This window comes from Vipera berus, assembly GCF_964194415.1.
Source record: "Vipera berus genome assembly, chromosome: 2".
Classification (NCBI taxonomy): Eukaryota; Metazoa; Chordata; class Lepidosauria; order Squamata; family Viperidae; genus Vipera; species Vipera berus.
This window is the reverse complement of record NC_138203.1, coordinates 196,188,192-196,214,582: the sequence shown is the minus strand read 5'-3', so window position 1 is coordinate 196,214,582 and position 26,391 is coordinate 196,188,192. Positions and strand designations below refer to the sequence as shown.

Here is a 26,391-nt window from a genome sequence, read left to right as displayed (position 1 = left end):
TGTATGTATGTATGTACTGTTTAGAAAACAATGCTATAACAGCAACCATAAGAAGACTATTTATATGACAAAATCTGCTATTTAGCCAAAGGTTTCAAGTACTGGTCCTAGTACAAGCAAAACCTAGTATGGCTCTACAAGACCTTGTAATGAGATGCTTAGCCATGCATGGGAACACAAAGGAAGCACCACTCTTTTTATAGCTACCTTAGGCTAACTCTATCATACAGTGAGTCATGAAGAACTTGTGAAAGTTCTGGTACAAGCAGAATTCAAGTTATTAGACTTTTCAAATATGCTCAGAATCAAATAGGCTATAAAATCTTTTAACTTTATTACGTTGAATAAAACGGTTCATCTATACACTCACATTTTTCATTATAAAACAGGCCCTCCAAACTGGTCTTGCAGAAGTCTCTCCATGATTGAGATACTCTGTAAAAAAAATCACAGACTAGATCACTTTGAAATCTAAATATTTTACAAATAACTCTATGCATACTCCAGTGTCATCACAAATCTCTTGCTAACACAATTAGAGTCACTCATTGGAGTCCAACTGCACTAACCCTCTTACAAGTTTCACTGATGATCTGCTAACTTTCAGGATAAATAGAAACCCATGAAAAATCACAAGAGGAAAGTAGTCAAACAACAGGGCATTCTATAAATTCTATCTATATCTACGATTTTGGGAAAGCTGCTCTCGAAAGGAACTAATGTAAAAATCTACATAAAAAACTAAGCAATAACACAAGTTGCAAATTCCTAAAAAGAAGTTTCTCTTTTAGATTCTTAACATTTCATGAATAGACTGCTTGGGCTTTTGGCTAGTAATTTTGAATGTCTTTCTGGTCACAACCAGCAAACATTTCAGGGAGTGAGTTGGGAATTATATGTATAAAGCTCATACTTCATACATTTTTTTTAAAATTCTGGGAAGTTAAATATATATTGTTTGCACTGATTTCTCAGCTCTCTTGTAACTAGAAACTTGAGCTCTAGCTTGTTGCAATTTTGACCAGTGTTCCAATCAGAAATTGCTAGTTTGATTCTAGTATTTACTATATTCTGTTTGTTTTCAGATCGAGATGTCAGTGGCCGTAGTTCATGTTTCCCTGGTAAAGGAGAAACATCTGCATATGTAACAAAGAACTGGCAGCTCAAACAGTGCAATGCACCTTCAATTCCTCTTTTCATAACAGAATTTGGAAATTGTGTTTACCATGCCAACTCTGGATCAGTTCCAAATCAATAACCCAAATGATCCACATTTCAGAATGGCTTGCAAAGTGCTTCTTTATAAACTTTAAATATTGGAACTTGCAGCTCCTTTTTCTGTTTTCATCATCTCCACAGGAAGTGAGAACTGGCTAATACAGCTCATCCATCTAAATTAAGTTTGCCACCATTTACTAAATACAGCACGAACTGACAAATGTGAGAACTCTTGAGTTTTGCACTGGGAATCTTAACATGTTATTTATTGAATCAATTATGTTCACAGTGCGAAAGCTGATTTCTCTTTCTTCCTCACAGCACTGCTGCCTATAATATAGGGGTTAGGAAAGAAGGGGGGGAAGGAATATATAAAATGACTAATGGTCAATTGCAGATCACATATGACTGAAAGAATGGTACTGCTCAATAAATATATTCCTTACAACCGAGATTCTAATACTTGTCATTTTAATTTTATCAACTAAACTGATCTTTTTGCTGTAACAAATCTTGTTTGTTATGTACAAATGTAGACAGTGGAACTTAAGTGACCTCTGTAGTGAAAGGAAAACCGTTAAGTATTTTCTTCTAAAGGTAACTTTGGGCTTCCTTCGCCTTGCTAGACCTCACATAAAGTGAATTAATATAAAATGAGAGAAAGCTGTTATTTCATATTAGTTTCAGTATGTCATAATATCTGCTGCATCATGTGGCTTTGCTCTGACTTTTAAGATTGCAGCAAGTATGTCCAGTGTGTCCATGTACTTCTCACAGAAAATGAAATTTGACCTCTTTGTCTTGTTTTGCTTGTGCCATTATTACAGAAAGTGATGAAAATAGAAACAACTGAAAGAAAAAGGTGAACCATCTGCAAGTAAGATGAATGTCAAGTAACCACTGCAGCATCCCAGAACAAATCTGACCAGATGTTTAAAAAAGTTATCAAAAGAAATAAAAAGATCTCATGTAGCATCATTATGTTCTATCTACACAATCTTAATCTATTTCGAGTTCTGACAATTATCCCCAAGAACCCCAAAATGGGCCAGGATCAATTGTTTACATTATTCAAAAGTGCCAGGAGTTCTCAATTTTTCTTCTAATCAATTTTATAATGTACACTATCACGTTTGCTTGACCATGTGTCTGTTTGTGATTGAACATACATACTCAGTCTTATAATTAGATTCTGAGAAGATGCCATGACAGAACAACCATAAACAGCAGCCTCATATAGCCACATTTGCTGCTAGCTAAATATCTCAGGGATAATTTATGAATTAAAAAGAGTTTGGATTAGCTGAAAATGAGGCACTCATATGAATGACTTTGCTTCAAGCGCTCCCCCAAACTCTACCTGAACGAAAACTTCAAATAAATACAGTATAGGCAGTTGGTGACCTATTACATTAGTTTAAAGAAATACATATATGGGAATTTCTTTTGTGCCAATACTTGTTTTGACACCTTTTAATATAAAGCAACTAGAACATTGCACATAGCAGAAGAAAGCACATTAGATGTCAAGAACCTGGGAATTAAATTTAAAAAATAAAGCACTTACCCTTTTGACTCCTTGATTTAAAAAGGATTGTGCAAAAATTTCCAGTAAGCAATTCAGCAGTCCAGTTCCTTTTACTGTTATATTTCCTTTCTGAACAAACTCTGTCCTACAAAATGAAAACGTAACTGAATTGGACCATTGTCTGCAATACCTACAGTGACTGGTACAAGGTCACCCAATTGCCTTCATGCGTAAGATAGGATTAGAAAAACCCACTAATAAAGGATCCACTCACCCACAATTGCCAATGACAAAAAGAACGAGTTAAGTATGAGAACAGAAAAATGCCTTGGGCTTCATATATTTTAGTAGTGGCCCATGATTGTCATGGTCATTATAAATTCCAAAACAATGTGTTAAAGTGTTCTTGGAATAAAAACAAAAATAATGAGGTCAAAGCTTGGAAAATATTAAAAATCATCTCTCCAAGGTCACATATCATATACAATAAAAGTGTGGGGGTTTTGGCTGTAGTTTTATGTCTAGTTCATTGGTTTCACATCTTCCTTATGTCACCAAAAATATCTCTGCATTATGCAAATATTGTAACATACAATGTAAGCACTATAATGTTTTAGAATGAATATGTAAATAACATATTATAGTTTAAACTTCATTAGTGATTATTAATGAAAATCCTGAGATCATTTTCTCTACTTCAGCCCTACACAGTGGTGCATATCATATGCAATGTTTCTACTGAAGTGATGTGACAGCATTGTCTTTTCTAATGGCATTTAATAATCATGCCTTGAGTACATGTGTGAGCCAAAGAGACTGCAGACAGCTATTTCCCTCTTCCCCAACCTCCATCAGTAATTATCATTTTTCAAAGCTGGAAGAAATAAGAACTAAAATAGGTTGGCTGGCATTACTGTAATATCCATATGAAAGAAAGAGAACTATCGAATTTCGCCATTCCTTTACCTTACCTAATTGAAAAACTACAAGGCTGCAACCCACGGCTTATCTTCCTCAGAGGAAATCTCTCTGAATGTTGTTCATCTGACTTTTAAACAAGTTTGCATTGGTAATTATGAAAGACAGGTCTAGATAGTATCTGCTGATATCTCATCGAGGAGTTAAACCCAACCTGACAGCACCTAAGTATCTGTGCCACTTATTAAATTTTAAACTAGACTGTTAAGATTAAGAAGAAAGAGAAAGGGAGGAGTAGCTTACTTTGTCAGATTGCTAAGCAACAGACTGTTTTAAGTATTGGATAAAGTGATATAACCATAAGTATAAACAAGTACAAGAAAGCAAAGCATGTCCATAGTAAACGTCGTTATTCTTAGCCATGATTCTATAAAATACACCAGAAATATGCATGCATGCATGGAGAAGGGGGGGGGTATGCACATTACTGTGTTTCCCCCCCTAGTAATTGCTTTATTGCATTGTAAGATATGAAAATCACATTATTAAATACAGGTAGTAGCTAGGCAGAGTGGTTTAGGTAAGTCAAACCTTTAAAGAAAAAAATGTATGTCAATGTTCAACATAGTATCTAAAATGTAAATAAAGTTGCTTGAATTGTACAATTAAAACTAATAACGGCATTGATAGACTAGACAATTCCATGCATTTATTTTATAATATCAAAAAGTGTTTGTTTCTCAGACTCACATCTCCAGTATCAAAATTAAAGTTAATTCAAACTTTCACTGCACTGCATAGATATGCCTTTGAAATCAAGAGCCCTGTGTTATATACTAAAAAAAAAATCATGAGGGACTACTGTAGACACAAATGTTTACATCTAAATAGCACTCTAAATGACAATGCAAAAAATTCTGCAGTGTGCTTCTCATCCTTGACATCGTTTCCCTGAAGCTCCTAAAATTGGCAGCCACTTTGGTTACTGGCACAGCTGGTGTAATTCAGAGCTCTAGACTGTACAATGACTAGAATATACAACAGAATTGCTGCTCTGTTTGTATTAACAAAGGATTTATTGCAGGAACAGCTAGCTTTTGTGCTGGTTACCACTTATACATGATCTTTGCACATCCCTTTATGTTTTTTTATGTAATAGTGAAATATAGAAATCTACAGCACCAAGGAAAAAAAAGTATTCCATGAAATAAAGAAAACCTAGAATATTATAGTAAATGAAGCTAAACTTTACAATAAAAAGAAACCAATAAATGCATGGAGAGAAAGAAAAGATCTGTAGAATTAATTCCTTAAGCATATCATCAATTATAGACCATACGGAAACATTTTGTTTAGAATAGAATAGAATAGAATAGAATAGAATAGAATAGAATAGAATAGAATAGAATAGAATAGAATAGAATAGAATAGAATAGAATAGAATAGAATAGAATAGAATAGAATAGAATAGAATAGAATAGAATAACAGAGTTGAAAGGGACTTTGGAGGTCTTCTAGTCCAACCCCCTGCTCAGGCAGGAAAAAGTATACCCAACCCCTGGTCCGTGGACCAGTATCAGACCGTGGCATGCCAGCAACCAGTCCACACAAACAAGCAAAGCCCCATCCATGGGATACAGGCAGCACACAAAACCACGCTCCCTCCGGTCCGCGGAAAAACCTCTCTCCACGGAACCGGTACCTGGTGCCCAAAAGGTTGGGGACCTCTGCCCTATACCATTTTGGACAAATGGTTGTCCAGTCTCTTCTTAAAACTTCCAGTGTTGGAGCATTCACAACACTAGAGGCAAGTCGTCCCACTGATTAATTGATCTAACTGTCAGGAAATTTATCCTTAGTTCTAGGTTGCTTTTCCTCTTGATTAGTTTCCATCCATTGCTCTTTGTCCTGCCTTTGGATGCTTTGGAGAATAGCTTGACTCCCTCTTCTTTGTGGCAGCCCCTGAGATATTGGAATACTGCTATTATGTCCCCCCTCGTCCTTCTCTTTATTAAACTAGACATACCCAATTCCAGCAGCCGTTCCTTATATGTTTTAGCCTCCAGTCCCCTAATCATCTTTGTTGGTCTTCTCTGTACTCTTTCTAGTCTCAACATCTTTTTTACATTGTGGTGACCAAAACTGGATGCAGTATTCCAAGTGTGGCCTTACCAAGGCATTGTAAAGTGGTATTAACACTTCACATGATCTTGATTCTATCCCTCTGTTAATGCAGCCTAGCACTGTGTTGGCTTTTTTGGCAGCTGCAGCACACTGCTGGCTCATATTTAAGTGATTGTCCACTTGAACTCTGAGATCCCACGAGATCTCATTTCATCTTCATTTTTAGAAGAGGCTTTTCCAAACTCCATAATTATTTATTATACAAGTTTACATGGCTACCCAACCTACGCACAGGTGACTCCAGATAGCTTACAACATTAAAAAAAAATCCACAACATAAAAACTAATAAAAAAAACCCTCTCCTCCGTGGCAGCAGCCACACAATCAAATCAACCCATTTGATCAGCTTCATCTTCATTCATGGTCCCCAGGTCCACTGACAAAAACACATCTTCAGGGCCTGTCAGAAAAGCAACAAGGTGGGGGCCAATCATACCTCAGTTTATAATTGATATAATAGACATATTCTGGATTTATTCTTTAAAATCAGGGATGTAAGTTCCTTTCCAGTTATATTCTTCCAAAGCCCTTCATGAACTGACAAATTCCATGTTTTAGGAATATAGTTCAACATCACAGTAAGATTCTTATCTACAGTAAAATACAAAATTGTACTTATATAGGTAATAATTTATAAAAACAGATGAGTATATTAAAGAACTGTCACATATCTTTTCTTTTTGATAATTTTTTAAAATTTTATTTCTAAAGTTAAAATACATGCTTCAACAAACATAAATAAATAAAAGGGAAACAACAAGCAAAGCAAGAATTGTCACATATCTTTAACACCAATATAAAAATAAATAAAAATTAAAAAATCTAATGTCCATCCCTTTTTAAACTTCCAGCAGTCTAGTAAATATGAAATAATATCTTCTGGAGAAATATTTTCTGGTGATTTTTTCATTTTTAAACCATAAGACATGCATTTTTGTTGTTGTTAGCTGCAAAGTCATGTCCGACCCATCGCGACCCCATGGACAACTTTCCTCCAGGCTTTCCTGTCCTCTACCATCTTCTGGAGTCCATTTAAGCTCACGCCTACTGCTTCAGTGACTCCATCCAGCCACCTCATTCTCTGTCGTCCCCTTCTTCTATTGCCCTCGATCTTTCCCAGCATTAGGCTTTTCTCCAGGGAGTCCTTCCTTCTCATTAGGTGGCCAAAGTATTTGAGTTTTAGCTTCAGGATCTGGCCTTCTAAAGAGCAGTCAGGATTGATCTCCTCTAGGACTGACCGGTTTGATCGCCTTGCAGTCCAAGGGACTCGCAGGAGTCTTCTCCAGCACCATAGTTCAAAGGCCTCAATTCTTTGGCGCTCAGCCTTTCTTATGGTCCAACTTTCACTGCCATACATTGCAACTGGGAAGACCATAGCCTTGACTATACGCACTTTTGTTGACAGGGTGATGTCTCTGCTTTTTAGTGTGCTGTCTAGATTTGCCATGGCTTTCCTCCTTCTGCCAGAGATATTTCCTTACCTATACACAGAAAAAGAATGTTCGTTCTTGGGCAAAAAATCAATAGGAGTGGACCACCTTTCAGCTTCCTGCCAGCTCTTCATTGAATCCCCTTAAGAAAGATGGTAGGGGGCATCAGAAGTCAGTCTTCCTTCCTTCCTTCCTTCCTTCCTTCCTTCCTTCCTTCCTTCCTTCCTTCCTTCCTTCCTTCCCTCCCTCCCTCCCTCCTCCTTCCTGCCACAATTGATTTTAGACTCCCTGCTAGTTCCCCACTGACTATGAAAAGTTGTCAGGGAACATTGGAAATGTCGATCACATGACAGCAGCTGGCCATTGTAATGCAGCTGTGCTGAAGAAGCCAAATTTCAGGATGGGATTTTGGATGCCTTCTCTGTAAGTTCACCTTAGGTACCTTGGTTGAAAAACTGTTGCCCTGTGAGGCACTGTTTTGCCAAACTGAAAGTTACAAACAGAGAAACAGATATGAGCATTTAAGTAGTATATACAGTAGATTCATTGTAGAAAGATTTCTCAAAGAATCTTAAAAAAAAATAAAAAACCAAGAATGGCACTGTGAAGACTAAGCATGGTCTATTGTTCAGGATTAGTTGAAAAAGAAAAAAAATGATATCCACAAAGAAAGTATATATGCATAGAGAAAGATAGAAATTCAGATTTATGACTGTCCTGAAAGCACCTGCTTATCTGTTGTGTTGTTTAAAAAATGGACCCGGTAAGTTCTGATCTGATCCAGAGAGCTCTTCCTTTGTTTTATTCTCAATATAAACTAAAGAGATAAGCCTACATTTGGCTATAAGTGCTATCTAAGGTTAACAGATGAGAAGACAAGGTTGCCACTTAAATTGCAAATTGCAAGGTAAAAGATGGATCATTCACTGTCTTTTCTGAATGAACAGTATTAGTAGACTATTCACTTACTCCCCAGTCACAGTGTATCAATTGTGCATTAGCCTATGTGATTTTATCATCAGGGAAAAAAATGATTAGGAAGCTCCAAAGAAAATAATGCACCACACTGTAAAGAAACAGCAGATCTGTGATATGAAATACCAAACCATACGTCAGTTACTGTTTCATACAAGGGAATTTTTCTTGAGGCTTATCAGCAGTCATATTACATGAGCTAGCTTTTGTTGACCATTCTGCTGAAGCCTTTGATAATACTTTATATTCCCCTTTCCAAATTAAATCCTAAGACTACATCAGAGTTTACACAGAATCCTTAGAAATCCCTTTATTTTGAGGAGCCATGGGTTCCGTTTATACAATCTACAAAAACATTTATCCTTGACTCATCCTGCTAGGCTAACTGGCACTTGAAAAGATTCTCCCAACTATGGAAATGAAATTTCATAATCATTGCCATTATCATTTGAAGGACTGATACTGCATCTCATTTTGTGTTCTTTGTTTAATGTTAGAGTCTAGCAAAGGGGTCCCCAACCCCCGGTCCAGGGACCAGGCCGCGGCATGCCAGCAACCGGTCTGCACAAACAAACAAAGCCCCATCCGCAGGATACAGGCAGCACACAAAACCACCACCCCCTCCAGTCCGTGGAAAAACTTCTCTCCGCGGAACCGGTCCCTGGTGCCCCAAAGGTTGGGGACCTCTGCTGTAACATGAATGAGAATATATGTATGTTTAAGGGGAAAACAATTCAGATAAACCGATGTGATTCAGAATAAAAAGCTGACCGCTATACTTAATGTGGAGAAAAGCAAAGTTTTACTTACATTTAGGCAGCAAGTACAGATTAGGTGAGAACTGGCCCAAAAACAGTAACTGTGAGAGAGATCGTGGAGTCCTAGTGGATGATGATTTGAATATGAGCCAGCAGTGTGCAGCAGCAGCCAAAAAAGCTAATACACGTAGTCCGAGTTGTAAGCGTTCCCTTAGCAAATTTTTGAAGTTATGCAATAAGCGTTCCCTAGTGCTTACAAGCAAATCCCAAAATTACAAATGTTGCCACACCACGGCAGTCGTTCACCTTTACGAGCAATCGCAGTGGCACTACAACATTCACCCTGGTTATTCCCTCCCTCCCCATGCCCGCCCCATGTCTCCCTAGGCACTAGGCCTTCAATACTGTTCCGTTCCAGCCTATGACCATCCCAGTTTGCTTCAAGGACAACACCTTTTTTCTTTTTAAATCAATAGGCTGGGAAAAACCCAACCCAAATTTATTTACAGTTCCAAATAATAAAGTCCTTCAAACAAAAAAGCATTTTCCTTAACAAAAATAAATGATTCAAACATCAAACAAGAGTTAAACAGGAAGATTAGCAAGAACAGACCAGGATTTTCTTTGGATTTCTATGAACAGTTGCCTTCAGCAACCAGCACCGCCCACACCTTCCCCTTTTATTAACAGCCCCAAAGCGTGGCTTCTCAATGCCTTCTCCTCCTTTCGCTGAGTTGCTTCATAGACTTCCTCTGGCCTGCCTTCTGCTTTTAGCATCTCTAAACAGATTCAGCTGTGACTCCTCTGAGTCTGAACCCTCCTCCTCACACAGCTGAGCCTCATAACGAACATGACTGGATGGGCCAGGCTCTTCCTCTGACTGAAAGTCTTGCAATTTATCAGAGCCTCCCTCCGACACCAAAGGCTCTCCAAACCCCTCCTCCTCCTCCTCCTCCTCCTCAGATCCCTCGGAATCAGCTGCTAGGAGCACAGGGTGACAGGGAATCACAACAAATACTCACCCTGAGAAGATCGAGATCTTTTACTTTCTTGGCTGCTCCAGGGCTTTGATGCATTCGCAGAGAATGGAGGCCAAAGTAATGCAAGATCATGGAAGATCAGTGGCGTGAGATCTCACACTACTGATCTCATGTGATCTCATGCAACCTGAGGCCAGGAGATGCTTCCGCGTGCCTCCGGAGGTTGGATCCAGCCATCTGAGGCCTTTTCCAAGCCGCTGCCACCCAGATCTGAGGCCAGGGGACACTTCTGCAGCTCTCCGGAGCCCAATCCAGGCACCAGAAGTATTTTCCAGGCTGGTGCTGCCTGGAACTGGGCCTCCGGAGGACCGCAGAAGCATACCCTGACCTCAGATCAGGCCTCCAGATGGCCACGGAAGCATACCCAAGCCTCAGATACAGGCAACAGCAGCCTGGAAAAGGCCTCCAGTGCCCAGATCAGGCCTCCGGAGGCACGTTGCAACATCCCCTGGCCTCATTTTCAGCAGCAGCGGCCTAGAAAAGGCCTCTGATGCCCAGATCCGGCCACCAGAGGCACACGGAAGCGTCCCCTGGCCTCAGAAACAGGCAGCAGCAGGAACCGCGGCAGAGAGGAGACAGATCTTTTCAAGGTGAGTCCAGCGTGGCATGAAGGGAGGGGGAAGCATGAGGTATCTTAGTGCGGCGGCGAGGCCTTGGGGGCCTGTTCCATCACTAGGCCCTCCATGGCCTTCCACACCGAGATACCTCATGTTCACCTATTGAACCGTATGCATTTTAAGGAGCAGGGAGTGATCTCATTTCAAGGTACGAGATTCACTCCTATGAGTTTTTGAGTTACGGATGGAAAAAACAGGCTCCATTACATTTGTAACTCGAGGACTATCTGTACAATCCTGGGTTGTATAAACAGAGGCATAGAATCAAGACCACGCAAAGTATCACTACTGGTTTATAAAACCCTAGTAAGACCACACCTGGAATATTGAAGCCAATTTTGATCACCATACTACAAAAAAGATGTTGAGATTTTGGAAAAAGTTCAGAGAAGAGCAACTAAAATGATCAAAGGCCTGGAGACCAAAACATATGAAGAACGGCTGCAGAACTTGGGTTGGCTAGTCTAAAGAAAAGAAGAAACAGGGGCGACACGATAGCAGTATTCCAGTATTTGAAGGGTTGCCACAAAGAAGAGGGTGTCAAATTATTCTCCAAAGCACCAGAGGGCAGGACAAGAAACAATGGTTGGAAACTGATCAAAGAGAGAAGCATCCTGGAATTAAGGAGAAAGTTCCTAATAGTGACGACAATTAACCAGTGGATCAGTTTGCCTTCAGAAATCGTGGGTGCTCCATCACTGGAGGTTTTTAAGAAGAGACTAGATAATCACTTGTCTGAAATGGTTTAGGTTCTTCTGCTTGAGTAGGGGGTTGGACTAGAAGACCTCCAAGGTCCCTTCCAACTCTATTCTATTCTTTCTACTTTTATAATGGGCCTGGTGTTTCCAAGACCTACTTTCATGTAACAGTCCCAACTGATTTGCTCTCTTTTTCATCCTCTACACTCCAGTCTTTAAAAGTGAGCCACAAAACACTAATGCAGACAAAAGTTATGAGGGCTGCTTTCTTTTCATATCCAAAGGAAAATGGGTCCCAGTCCACATGAACAAAGTGGACTAATATTTGCTGTACATTCTAATTATCAACTAAATGCATTCCTTGCAAAAGACAGTGCTCATATAAAAAATGCCACGTATTTTTTACTTCAACCAATATTAATTTTTTATAATACATTAACTTTGCCAGTTACTATTACTTTTCATTTTAATTTTGTGTTCTAAAAAAGATTTATTGCAGTGAGCTAGTAGTTTATAGCATGCAGGAAAAATTTTAAGCTTCACATATTCTTCCTTTATACTACAATTGTCTGGACGCTATTCCTGTTCATTACTTTTGCTTATTTTTGCTATTCCTGTTCATTACTTTTGCTTATTTTTCCAGAACAACTGCAAAACAGCTCAAGAATAAAACCATGTTTGCCTTCATTTGAAGAAATCCTTATTATTAAAATGTAACCAGATTTTAGAAAATACACCTTACAGAGTACAGCTTTTTTGTAATTTTTTATGAGATTTCTATGAAAAAATGTACTTTCAACATAACTTCTGCATGTCAGCCTCATTCTGCTACATTTATTTTACAGATATTTCACTTTGTATTATATCTTCAATTCTTTTGAATATATATTTTAAATATAAAAGTAATGAACTGCGTTGAAAGTATTTTGCAAATCAGATTCATATAACTGCCAGACAAAAATATGATAAGCAATGGGTTGTCTTTGCTTATACAAGGGATATGGTATTTTCTATTTCATTTTAACAAAACAGCCCCAAACATTATATTAGTCTATTGTTCCAAACCAGCCAAACTATTACCATCAATACAGAAGGCCTTCTTAAGGAATTGTGTATTCACATAAACACATTTGCCAAGCAAGCTTTTCTCTTGTGTTATTTCCAAAATATAAAATATATAGTATTTGTAATGGAATTATCAAGTCTCACGGTTTGGAAAAGTGTTGATGGGACTTTCAAGCAGACATTTAGTAGGACAATGCTCTTCTCTCCTCAAGGCCCCTTAGGATTAGAGCCTTCAAGAAATTATCCAGTAGCCTCTGGGCAATGCAACCAATAGTGGGAGCAGAGGCATTTGATGTTATGTACTTGGCTTTTTGAGGGAATACCACACAGGTTGCTGGAGCAGCTAACGGCTCTCCAGCAACCCAGGCTACCAGTCTCCTGTGCTGCAATTGGCTATCCCCAGGCGGCAATGGTTGATTCAAACCTATTGGCTGCCGCCTAGGGGCTAGACTATATATTGTGGCTGGTTGCAGCCATTTCCCTCAGTACAGTCACAGCACGAAATAAAGTATGAGTTACCTGTACTCTGTTCGCGTCTTCATTCCTGCGTCAAAGAACCCACTATTTAACATTTGAGTCTTACCCTCCAATCTCAGTTGCAGTATTAATACACACACACACACACACACACACACACACACACACACCTTTTATTGTTGTTGTTCAAGAAGAATGGGAAATAATTCTATTAAATCAGCTTGCAGGGTTGGTGTAAGTTTTCTCTCTGGGTGAAGTATTATGAAGGATTGGGTTTTTCAGATTCTATATTATCTTCCCCACTTTTCCTTCTCCTAATGTTGGCATTCTAATCGTTTGCAAACGTTGAAAAGGGGGACTTGTTGCATTTCTCCCTTCAAGGTGGGATCCCTTTCTCTGAACTTAGGCTGATTAACCCCTCCTCTGTAACAGTCCCGGAATGCCAAGGGCCATAAGGTTACAGTTTACATCAGTCTTTTTATAAAAAATAATAAAGTGGGAAATAAATAAATAAATTTCCAGGACCACATTGTCTTAGTGATTTTAATGGGATGTTACTGTTCGTTTTGTATTTTTCTGACAATATTGTTTCTTTTTAATTTGAAACAGTCTTCCAAAAATTATTTATTAATCAAATGTTTATGACCGACTTCTTAGCGTGAAGTGGCAGAAAAATGTTGTAACCAATAAATAATGAGAGCAGTATAAAGAATATAAAAGTAAGGCTTTAGTCAACCAGGTACCAGAAGGATTACTTTTGTCCTGTCTCTTATGACTTTTAGAGAGGTGCATAACGTCCTATCTATCAATTGTAAGCTGTTTGACAAACTAAAAGAACATGTACTTGCGAGACCACCTGCTGCCATTGTCAACCTCCCATCGCCCGGTTCGCTCCCACAGTCGGCCTCCTCAGGGTTCCATCAGCCAGGCAATGCCGGCTGGCAACCCCCAGGGGGAGAGCCTTCTCTGTGGGTGCGCCGACCCTCTGGAATGAACTGCCTCCGGAGCTGCAGACGGCCCCTGACTTTCGGTCCTTCCGCCGTGACCTGAAGACATGGATGTTCCAACAAGCGGGCCTGGACTGACTATGGTTTTAAATTTGTCTTTTATTGGGTTAAATTGTCATTTATTTATTACATCCATTGTTTAATTCTTTTTTAAATTTTGTACTTTATGTTTTTATTTTTTTATTGTTGTGAGCTGCCTTGAGTCCTTGGGGAGAAGGGCGGCATATAAATTTAATAAAATCTAAATCTAAATGTTAAAAGTCTTAGAAGGGCCCCAAATCAGTGTTTTCAATGGATAAAGCAAGCAGCCCTTGGTTTGGTGGTTCATAAATTGTGCAGACTTACTACAGTATATCACCAAGAAGGTAAAACCTTTAGTTCTTCCTATTGAAGGAATGAAAATCCATATACCACTTTCCAATAAATGAATCTACTACACCTTACCAATTTGGATTTTCAGAGCTTTCTCTGAAGACTGATTCTTCATTTAGGGTAGCATACTCTGTCCACGTAAGACAGTGACTCTTCATAGACATCATTCTTTCTTGCATATTAAGCCACGACTCCTCTTCTAAGTAGACTTCTGATTCTTTCAGGATACTAATCTGCCAGATGTAACATTTACAATGGTCAATAAATGGAGTGTGGGGAAAAAAGATCAGATCATGTACATTAGTAAATAATTTCATTCTTTTAAAATCATTAATAGTTATATTAGGGCTAATATCTATCAGTAACATGTAACTACAAAAAAAAACCACTGACCTCTGATAAACATGCAAGCTTTTACTGGTTATTTTCATTGCTTAGTAATTTGTTAAATGTTGCCAATTGCAACATTTTAAAGCAAAGCATTAACTTAATGTGTGTCATTTTATTTGTCTTTTAAGTCCACTTAAATGTAACAAAACAAAAGCATCAACTGTTTGTACACAAGACATAATTACTCAAAACATTTGGGTTTATTTTTCATTGTCTTTGGTACCTGTAAATTTTATGCTTTCCCATCTAGATGAGGCACGGAAAGAGTAAAAAGAAATGTGGTAAAACTGAATTATTATATTTTCAATATGTAAGATTAAAAAAGCATTTTACACAGTTGCATGGTACATAGCAGAATATATATTATAAATATTTTAATTTAATTTGGAAGTTGAAGAATAAGAAGCTTAAAACAAGCTTTGATTCTAGAGCTAGAATTCCTAAATTGTAAAAATGTTCCTTTGATTGTTCTACAAATCCTCATTTTGAGATAAGGACTTTGAACATTAGCTATCTCATCTCTAAGACACAAAGTCAGATTTTAAATGCTGTCAACTGTAACTCCGATAAGTTAAACTAATGAATTTTGAACAAAAGCGTAGTTTGCCTATATCACTTTTATAATGAATTTCAATAGACTGAACTTAGTTACCTTCCTTAAAATGTGTGGAATTACATTTTGGCATGTTGCAATCCTTCTCCGATATATGACTCCTGTAGACAAGTCTGATAATAAAAGAACAAGTTTTCAGAGTAACAAACAAAATCAAACAATATCAGCAGGAAGTCTTAGAAGCCATAAAGTGATTTAGTTAATGCTTCCTGCTTTAGCACTCAAAGAATATTAAAGGTAAAGGTAAAGGTTCCCCCGCACATGCGTGCTAGTCGTTTCCAACTCTAGGGGCCGGTGCTCATCTCCGTTTCAAAGCCGAAGAGCCAGCGCTTGTCTGAGGACGTCTCCGTGGTCATGTGGCCGGCATGACTAGACGCCAAATGCGCACGGAACGCTGTTACCTTCCCACCATAGTGGTCCCTATTTTTCTACTTGCATTTTTATGTGCTTTCGAACTGCTTTCAGAAGCTGGGACAAGTAACAGGCGCTCACTCTGCTACACGGCACTCGAGAATTTGACCCGCCAAACTGCCAACCTTCTGATCAACAAGCTCAGCGTCCTAACCCACTGAGCCACCGCGTCCCTTTACAAAGAATATTGCAGTTTGGTAATCTAGTAAGAATTTTTTGCCAACAATGCTGCCTAGTAGTGCTGGAACAACCAATTTAAATCTACCACTTTATGCTATGGTAATAACATAGGATAAAATACAATGCTAAATTCTAACTTTTTAGAACTTCCTGGAACTGCACTGAAATGGCAGTAAATTTTGGCAAATAGCAATCAGGGAGTTAATTTTGGAGGCATTTATATTGCTAGTTACAAGCTTCAAGTATCTTCCTGGATCAGCATTTCAGAGCAAAAACAGCTCATTCTTGTCACTCTGCATTCTAAAGTACTTCCTAAGAGCATAAACTACCTCTCTGCCATCTAGCAATGCCAATGTTTAAAGTCTAAAGCAATTTCCTTGGACAACAAACATTTATTTTTGCTCCGAACTGAATCAGTGACAAGAATAAAGCTCCTTTCTGAAAACTAAAGCACAGCCTCTTTCTCGAATTATAGGTATTGACCTACAATGCAAACGTGACTGGCTTCTAAAATCAATTTGCATTTTAATTTTTAATGATTCCTGATTAAGTCCATATGCTTCAGAAATATGTTATTTGATAACCTGGGTGGGTAAATAGCCTGGAGCAAGGCCATTTCTTGCTCTTGAGAAAAGGCAACTCTATCTGAAACCTTATCTGAATATTTGTTCCCGGGGAAACAGCATTCTGCAGTAAATTTTAAATAGACGTAGTGGCATTGTATATGGATTTCCAACTTGACATATTTACAAGGAGTCATATGCTAATTATTTCCAAAGGAAAAAAAAGTATATTAAAATTGCATGCAATGGTGAATACAAATTTTAAATATTTTGAAAAATAACTTGCCATCCTTTCCATCAGATTATTTCCTTAACAATCACGTAAAGCAACAGTTGGATACTAAGTTGGTGGAATGATCAATCTCGGTTCTACAGTTCCGCCCAGAAGTAGTAATTACTCATTTCCTGACTAGTATTTGTATTGTAGATGCAGATCCTTTTAATGTATTTTGTACTAGTAACTATATTGTAATGAGATCCTTTTTTCCTGCAGATATGACATTTCTACCTCTGTGACCCTAATCTGACAGCCACATTGGATAAGAAGGCAGTTCTTGCGGGGAGAGGAGAGAATTGGGGCAGCCATCTTAGGGACAAGGAACAATAGCTGAATAAATCTGCGATTTAAAAAAAACAAAAACCTAAGAGCTTTTTTTTAAAAAAAAATGCTTGAAGAGTTTGAGTAATAGAAAAAGAAGACATAATTGATACACTTCATAGATGATGATTATTACTAATTCTGAACCACAGAAATGAATCACGGAACTAAGGAATGACAGCAACCAGAGATTTCCATGGGATTCACCTTTTATCCTAGAAAAATTGTTCATAGGAATTTTCTCACAATCCTGAACTTGCTTATATTTCTGCTCCAGCATTAATTTTTAGCAGGTATGCAGTAGTCATAAAAATATATGAAACTGATTGGGATGCTTATGCATAGCTGAACAAAATTGCAGAGCTCCATTTTACTTACTGCTGCAAAATATCAAATACTATATTATAACTGCCAGGGACTAGCAATTAAATACTTTCTGCCAACTGAGAAGACTTTTGTATGCATGTATGTTAATATTTTCCTTCTTATCAAGATGGATTGATAACTCCTAGCAGTCTATCTCAAATGTGATCAGAATGTAGTCTCAAGGAAAGAGGAGAGGTATCACAGGACAGAAAAATAAATAGAAAACTGGTGGTCCAGGCAGGTAGGCAATGAAAATTAAGAAGCTATGGATTAACAGGTTTTTATCTCTAAAGCTTCCAGGGACATGTCAGCTCAGTACAGTGGAAGATAAGTAGAAATTGACATAAAACTTGGCTTTCTACTCACTCAACTGCACCTCAAGTCAATGTTTACCCAAACGGTAGGAAGGAAAAACTACAGAGCCAAAAAAACAAAGGATTATGTCTATTCAGTTCTATTCATCAGCCGTCTAATTAAGCTGACTGAGGAATCTCAGCCAGCAGGGTTATTGATGAGAGATCCCAAAGTCTGCATTCAAGCACCATCTGAAAATCTACTGATGCTTCATCTCTGGTCTAAGTCATTTAACCTGTAAATCACATGTTGCAGGTGAAACAATGGTTGTCATATGTCCAGTGGTGGGATTCAAATATGTGAACAACCAGTTCTCTGTGTGGATGCCGCTTCCGGAAGTCCATCCTGGGCCTGGGCAACAAAAAATTAGCTACCGGTTCTACTGAACTGGTGCGAACCGGCTGAATCCCATCACTGCATATGTCTCTTATATTTTGAGATCAGGATCCATAAAAGGCTAAGACACTAAATATGTCCACTCAGTATCTGGCATTTGAATGACTATCAAATGACAATTTTTATGATATAGAAATCATTTTTAACCAAATATATGTGCCTCCCTTTCACATCATTTTCCCCTTAAAAATAGCCAGTTTTTCTTTGATGTCCATAGCTTTAACAGCACTGCTGTATCACTTAGGACTTCAGCCACTCTTCTGTAACTCGTAAGCATTTTTGACCTCAAGAATTTTTCTAAATTGCTGAAACAGATTATTTCAAATGAAACAATTTAAACTCAAGGTGGTTCTCATTTAGTGACTACAATTGGGACTTTGCAAATTAAGCAAAGGGGATGACTAAATGAAACTACAACTCTACTTAGGATCTTTAGCTTACCTTTCCTTTACAGACCTGTGAAGGTCATAATTTCAAATAGTCATTAAATGAGGCAGTTGCTAATTGAGGATTACCTGTACACCCAACAGTACAAGAAATTTACTAATTAGTGATTTTTAGTAATTAGCTGGCAGTGCAATCCTATCCATGTTCACCCTAAAGAACCACAGAACTCAATGCAGCTTACTTTTGTTAAGTGAATACATCAGCCTTCCCAAGCAATGTTACTTCAAATGATGAGAGATGTGGGTTTTTTCCCCCCATAACAATGATTTCTCACCACACTGTCTGTCATCTCCTGACCCAAGTTCAGCTTAATTCATTTCTAATTGAATCCAAGGTAGACCAATTTTCAATCACTTTCTCCCTTCCTTGCCCATAGAGGCTTAGCATATTGTTATCCTGCTATTTATGTATGCATTTTTATAGCTTGTTCTCCCTCCATTCCTCTACCAAGCAGAATGGTGTTTGTTTACAGCTTTAATAATATGCTGTCCCACTTGCAACTATGCAGGGAGCTTTGAATGCCAGTTTACTTCTTTGTCACCAAAGAGCTAAAACACACAAAACATTCACATTGTTTAGCTCATCTAAGCCGGACAAAATGATCTTTTTCTCACAGAGTACAAGATACAAGTTAAAACAAACTACGATTGGTTGACTTTGCCTCCCCCCCCCCACATACACACACATAACAGAAGAGTGATCAAAATATATTATTTTACCTAGAGTTTTACAATCATTTATGCTACTTTGGGATTTTTAAAGTTTATTTTTTAAAAGTTCCATAACACACTTAGAAGTACCTTGCATGTATATTTGTAAAATTACCAAGAATAGATAAATGCATGGTTGATGAGGGATGATTATAACAACCTTTTCTTTTGGAAAAGGAGGTGAAAATATGTTTGTTAGATGCATGCAAAGGTGGGACCTGTAAATGAACACAAAGGACAAAGAACCATTAGCTAGCTAGGAAGCAGGAAGGACAAACAGTGATTAACTTTGTCTAAAAACTCTAGCCTACCAAAAACTATAGACACAGCATCATAAGGAACTGTACAGGATAAAGACAAGAAAACATATTCTGATTAAAAATAAAGTCCAAAGGTTTGGGTGCTCTGGAAATTCTGAAAGTATTTTTCAATTGCCAGAATGGAATTTAGGAAAGCTAAGGCTCATAATGAACTAAAACTTGCAACAAAAGTCAAAGATAATAAAAACAAGTTTCCTTCAACATATAAAAAACAAGAAAAAAGTCAAAGAAACAATTGGTCCACTAATGGAAGATGGAAAGGAAGTGATGGACAGTAAGGAGAAAGCAGAGTTGCTTAATTCTTTCTTTGCATCTTTCTTCATTCAAAAAGAAAAAAAATAGCCTAACCTACCAAAAACAGAACTGTAAAAGACAGACTAGGAATTCAAATTAAAATAAGCAAGAAAATTGTAAGAGAATACCTGTCCACTCTAGACAAGTTCAAATCACCAGGATGTAATGCAGGGGTCTTCAAACCTGGCTCTTTTATGACTTGTGGACTTCAACTCCCAGAATTCCTCAGCCAGGCATGCTGCCTGAGGAATTCTGGGAGTTGAAGTCCACAAGTCATAAAAGGGCCAAGTTTGAAGACCTCTGATCTAATGGATTACATCTCATAGTTCTGAAGAAGCTGGCAGAAGTGATCTCAGAATCATTGTACCATATCTTTCAAAGATTCTGGAGCACCGGGGAACTACCTGAGGATTGGAAAAGAGCTGATGTGGTTCCTATCTTTAAAAGGGGGAAAAACAGATCCAGGAAAGTAAATAGACCAATCAGTCTGACATCAATACCTGGGAAGACCCTGGAAAAGATAATCAAGTAACAGATTTGCAAACACCTAGAAGCAAGCGAAGTTATAACCAGAAGCCAACAAGAGTTTGTCAAAAACAAATCATGCCAAACAAATCTTATTTAATTCTTTGGCAAAGTGACTAAATTAGTGGATCAGGGAAATTCTGTGGACGTAGTATATTTCAGTACAATAAATCAGTGGAATGGCTTGACTTCAGAAGTTGTGGGTGCTCCATCACTGGCGGTTTTTAAGAAGAGATTGGATAGCCATTTGTGTGAACTGGTTATCATTTGTTGATGGCCAACTCATACCCAGAAGAATCTGAAATGAAGGAAGCTGCTCAAGATGCTCAGGACAAATATTAGCCTTAAAGGAAGCCTAGCAACTAAGCACCCAAAGCTGACATGAATGAGGAACATTCCAGTCAGCTGGAAGCAGATGAGGGCTGGATCGCACATCTCCTCCCAGCCCTAGAACATGCTGAACCATGTGCAAGGAGAACAGATCAGACTCACTCCTTCCATGGCAAGGGCACTTCTTGATGGCTTGATGGCACTCTCACGCAGGATCCGTTTAAGAGCCATCATTGTTCGGCAATCCTGTTGAGAATAATTGCTCTGCTTGCTGAAACACTATGCATTTGCATCCCAGACCCTGTTGCCTGAGACAACTCCGTTTCTTGGAACAAGGATCTGCAGAGATGCCATTTGGATTTTTTTTTTTTGGATTTCTGGACTATAACCTGTTTCTGCTCCCCACTTTGCACTCTGGCTATTCAGAGCTCACTGTAGGCAGTCTGAGAATTTGAGTTTTTGCTGCTTTGTGCGTGTATTTCCACAAAAGCTCTGCTTGTTACTGCCTAGATTTACTAAGTTCTAGTAAAGCTTTTACTTCTCAAGTGTGTGTGTGTTTATAGAGGTGTATGTAGGGGTTTTTGAAGGTCAGCTGGGGGCACAGGTAGAAACTTCTAGGAAGAGTCCATTGGAGTTCGGTGGCTTATAATTCAAATAAATAAATAAACATTCTTCTCATAACATGGTCTCATGCTCTAAAGGGCTTTATAGATTAATATTAGCACTTGAATGAGAATTGCAATGAACTGAGAGCCAAAGAAGCAAACAGAAAATTGATCTAATATTTTCACAATGCCCAATTCTAATCAGTATTCCTGCTGCTGAATTTTGGGCTACTTGGAAGTTTTCAGATCATTCACAAGGGCAGCTCCATATACAACATATTGCAGTAATTTAAACAATAATTTTCTAGACCGCAGATTATAGAATCAAGGCTAAGTAGGGCAGAGCTGCACATTTTTAAAATGCTTACCTGTTTTCTCTTCTACTGTTTTTACAGCAATAACATTTTTCTCCATGGGACTGGGATACTAGAGAAAAATGCAAAGGGCAGACATCAGAAATTATTATACAATAGGGGGGGAAAAATCCCCAAACTACTTACCAAACCTATACATTTTTAATTAATTAACAATTAATCAGTGGAATGGCTTGCCTCCAGAAGTTGTGGGTGCTCCAACACTGGAGGTTTTTAAGAAGAGATTGGACAAAAACATTTGTGTGAACTGGTTATAAGGTCTACTGCTTTAGCAGGGCTTTGGACTGGAAAACTTCCAAGGTCCTTTCCAACTCTATTATTCTGTTAAACACTTTTTCTTTATTTCTCAAGTTGCAGAAGGAATCTTAATTTAGGCCAATAATTTTGCTGTGACTGTTGATTAATTAAGAAATATATACAGTATGGGAACCAAAATCAAGAAGAACACCAAAATGTTCTGACTCAGTTACAGTGGTGATAAGTGCACCATTGGAAGACTTGACCGAACAGATTGGGGATGGATTGGCATGGAGAAAATCTATCTATCTGGTCACTAGGAGTTGAAAAGGGCTTGATGGCACATATTAAACAATCAATCTGTTCTGAATTTTAACTCTTTCAAATTCAAAGAATCCCATTTTGAGTATGATGTTGCTATTTGGGTTCATTTAGAGAACATTTCTGAGCTCAAGGCTTCCAAAGTTGCCAAAATAAATCATTTTAAACAACACAAAGTATTACACACAACACTACAATACTTTCATTAGTGAATTTTAGTAATTAGCTGCTTGGCAGTGCAATCCAACAGTCATATATAGTACAGCTAGGTCTCAACCTATGACGACAATTGAGCCCAAAATTTCTGTTGCTAAATGAGACATTTGTTAAATGAATTTTGCCTCCTTTTACAATCTTTCATGCCACAACTATCAATTGAATCACTGCAGTTTTTAGTGATACCATTGTTAAGTCAATCTGGCTTCCCTATTGACTTTGCTTGTCAGAAGGTTGCAAAGGGGATCACATGACCCTGGGACACTGCAACCGTCATAAATGTGAGTCGGTTGTCAAGCGCCTGAATTTTGATCACGTGACCATGGGATGCTGAAACGATGGTTAAGTGTGAAAAATAGTCTTAAGTCACTTTTTCCAGTGCTGTTGTTAACTTTGAACAATCACTAAATGAACTGTTGTAATGTGAGGACCACCTGTACTCAGAAGAACCAGGTCAATATAGCTTACTTATTTACAGTGAATACAAAAGCCTCCCCAAGAAAATTTGGGTAGGGTGAGGTAATGCACTATATTAAGATGATATGAGAAGGCTAGGTATGAAATTTATTCAACAATAAGGTAAAAAGGTAAAGGTTCCCCTGCACATGCGTGCTAGTCGTTTCCGACTCTAGGGGCCGGTGCTCATCTCCGTTTCAAAGCCGAAGAGCCAGCGCTTGTCCAAGGACGTCTCCGTGGTCATGTGGCCGGCATGACTAGATGCCAGAGGTGCACGGAACACTGTTACCTTCACACCGGAGTGGTCCCTATTTTTCTACTTGCATTTTTACGTGCTTTCGAACTGCTAGGTTGGCAGAAGCTGGGACGAGTCAAAGGCGCTCACTCTGTTACGCGGCACTTGGGATTCGACCCACCAAACTGCTGACCATTTGATCGACAAGCTCAGCGTCCTAACCCACTGAGCCACCGTGTCCCTTATTCAACAATACCACACCCAAAAGAGCTTTAAAACGGATAAAGGGTGGAGAAGTGCACACTATCATTGCCCCTACTTTGCCTATCTACCATGTTCAGCTGTACAAAACTTTCCAAAGCATGCTACACTTGGGGTTTCAAATCAAACAGGCAGCTGTACTTGAATTCTAGCAAACAAAAGGGTAATTCTTTAGCCCTCTGTCTAAATACATGGAGGTTAGAGAAAACAGGAGGATGGATCCCCAAGGCCCTCCTTTTGCTCATTTTTAAATCCTTGTGTGTTTAGGTGAATGCTTTAAAACTGGAATATTTTGATCTTTTTTTTTTAATTCTGATCTATTCTCTGAAAATGCTGATCTGGGTTTCATCCTCGAAATTCTGCCCTAGCAATGCTAGCACTTCAAATTATCATTATTATATCAGATACCTAAGTCACATACTAAATTTCACAGAGGACATTTTAAAATTTCTTTATGATGTCAGTCAAACAACCGTGTTAAGTATATGCCAAAACCTTTATGGGAAATTTTGAAGTGTGCACCATTTTACTATTTAATAGGCTGAATTTTAATTTCAAAGGTCAGCCTCTCTTTTAATTTTCAGTCAACCACATCATTTCATGAACTGGAATGTCCTTAGTGCACTTCAGTGGATCGATTCTCCCTTTTGTGGGCTACCATGAGATCAGAACCATTTTTGGAAACCAACCTTGGAGCAACAAAAAACTTCTGGAGGGGAACAATTAGAGCCACAGCATTGGAAGTGTGAAAGAGGAAAGGAGAAGAAAATCAAGGCAGAAAAGAGAAAGATGGCAGTCATAAAGGAAGAAAATAGGAAAGCCGACAAGAAGTCCAAACAGACTGAAAGCCTATAGACTGCACTATTATGTTGTTGGTTTTTTTTTTGACCCCTGTAATCCCTTATATCTGGGTGGAGTTGGGGCAGCTGAATGGAGCTGAACGTTTACTAGCTGGATGCCCTTCCTGATGCCTACACGGAGTTTGCAACAGATATTTTCTCTTTGTACGCTGATAGAGAAAAAACTGCCGCTGCCTAGGATTGAACTCTCAGCCTCCTGCGCGTGAAGCGTGCATCTTAACTTCTAGGCCACTGTGCCATATAGATTATCACTATACCATTAGGAATGGTGGAAAAAGAAAAGACGAGACTATGCAAAGAAAAACAGAAAATGGGTATATATCATAGGGTAATATGTGTGGTGTAACATCTTTTCCCCATATTTCTGTATCTTGTGCAATTTATTCCTTCCTTTGGTCTTAACTGCTGGGCTAGATGAGGGTGGGAATGCAAACTGACTAGCAGAGAACAAATCTTTCAAAAACTGTTGTTGCATAATATATGCAACAACACATTCTCCACATCTTACAGATGCTCATGAGTTCAAACTGGTTTCATACCCCCAACTTCACTGAAGTGATAATTTAGAGTTAGAAATGTGCTTTCCTGCAAACAAGTTAGCACTTGGGAAAGGATGTTAAAGATTTGATTGCGGACAGTTTGAAACTACAGAGCAGAGCTAATGAAAATGTGCAAGGAAGTGATTATTTAATTATGAGGGAAAGTGTTAAAATATATGTCAAAAGTATTAATTGATGTCTGTATTGTTCTGGCTTCATATGAAAGTATGAATCCATAGGTTGCTGACAGCTCATTACAGTGAACAGTGCTAATGAAAAGCCAAATATGGAAGAAAATCATACAACATTCTGAATGAAAGCAATCCAGCGGGGAAATATTTTTGGAGATGAATGGATGGATGGAAGTAAGATGAGAATAGTAAAAGTGATTGTGCCATTCAGAAAACTAAGAATAAAATAGAATAACAACAGGTAAGTTTCGGGGGGAGGGAATCTATTTGGTTTAAGTATTGTCATATATACACATGGTAAAGAATTGAATATAAATCTTAAAAAGTCAGATTTTTTAAGAGAAAATTGTTCATTGAAAAGAATTAGTGAAGGTTATAAAGTGAAGCAGGATGCTGATTGTGGAACAGATCATTATTCTATAGTGTTAAGCGTGGGAAAGGAGGAAGTAAAAGAAAAAATGAAAGTAGAATGAAACTGCTGACAGGGAAAGTATGAGTTCTGAATGAAAAAGTGTTAGAAGATATATTAGAATGATCAGAAAGTAGATCTAAGAAAGATGATGTGAAAAACTGGAACAAAGTTAAAAAAAAATACATTACAGAGTGCCATTCAGATATTCAGTTTAAACTAAGTGTGAAAAAGCATGGCTGCTGGACTAATGAAGTGAAATTGTGGTGGGTGAGAAAAAAAACACATATAAGATTGCTGCAAAATAATGAAAGGTATTGTGTACTGCAAGGTGCACAGAAACAATAGTTGCAAAGTATGTTGTCAAAAAGAGCTAAAATTAAGAGAGAAAATGCAAACAATTCATTATTTTGATGAAATAAAAATTGTTTTGGAATTGAGCAGAGGGCTAGAGTCCTGCAGAGTGGTTGGAAATAAAAACAAAAGTAATGAAATGATTTGTGATGAAATTTCAGTGAGAATGCTGGAAGGCGCCTTTTAAAAATCCATATGACAATGATAGTTATGTAGTGTTACAAAGAGCAGAAGTAATAGAATTGTTGTAAAATTAATGTCCAAGAAAAAAAAATGATGAAAAGGGTGTCATAAATGCTATGACAATGTTAAAAATAGTAACGCTGTTAGCTGTAGGTAGCATAACCGTGCCTGAAATAGTGTTATTACTGTTAGTCTATATTATATACTGACCTGTCTAAATCTTTATAGCATAATTATTAGTTTACAAAATGATAAACACTTCCTAGATTTTTTTTCTTAAAAAAAATACACAATAGAAGTGCTGACCCAGTCTCAGTCATGAACCCTCAAGACAAAATGGCCTTGGGTCTATAAGCCAAATAATT

At 38.1% G+C, this 26,391-nt stretch overlaps 1 protein-coding gene across 9 annotated transcripts in view; it reads right to left on the bottom strand.

Moving 5' to 3' along the window:
* Nucleotides 1-26,391, bottom strand: part of PRELID2 (PRELI domain containing 2) — a 226,080-nt gene that overhangs the window by 189,422 nt on the left and 10,267 nt on the right. For all 9 annotated transcript variants that reach the window (XR_014025069.1, XR_014025070.1, XR_014025071.1 and 6 more), the window contains exons 2-6: nt 21,759-21,816; nt 15,331-15,404; nt 14,361-14,521; nt 2,786-2,891; nt 371-435 (exon numbers count right to left, since the gene is read on the bottom strand). Coding sequence is in view for 6 of the 9 variants with exons in the window: in XM_081317341.1 (XP_081173467.1) it covers nt 379-435; nt 2,786-2,891; nt 14,361-14,521; nt 15,331-15,404; nt 21,759-21,816 (456 nt within the window). In the remaining 3 variants the exon portion in view is untranslated. The remainder of the gene's footprint in view (nt 1-370; nt 436-2,785; nt 2,892-14,360; nt 14,522-15,330; nt 15,405-21,758; nt 21,817-26,391) is intronic.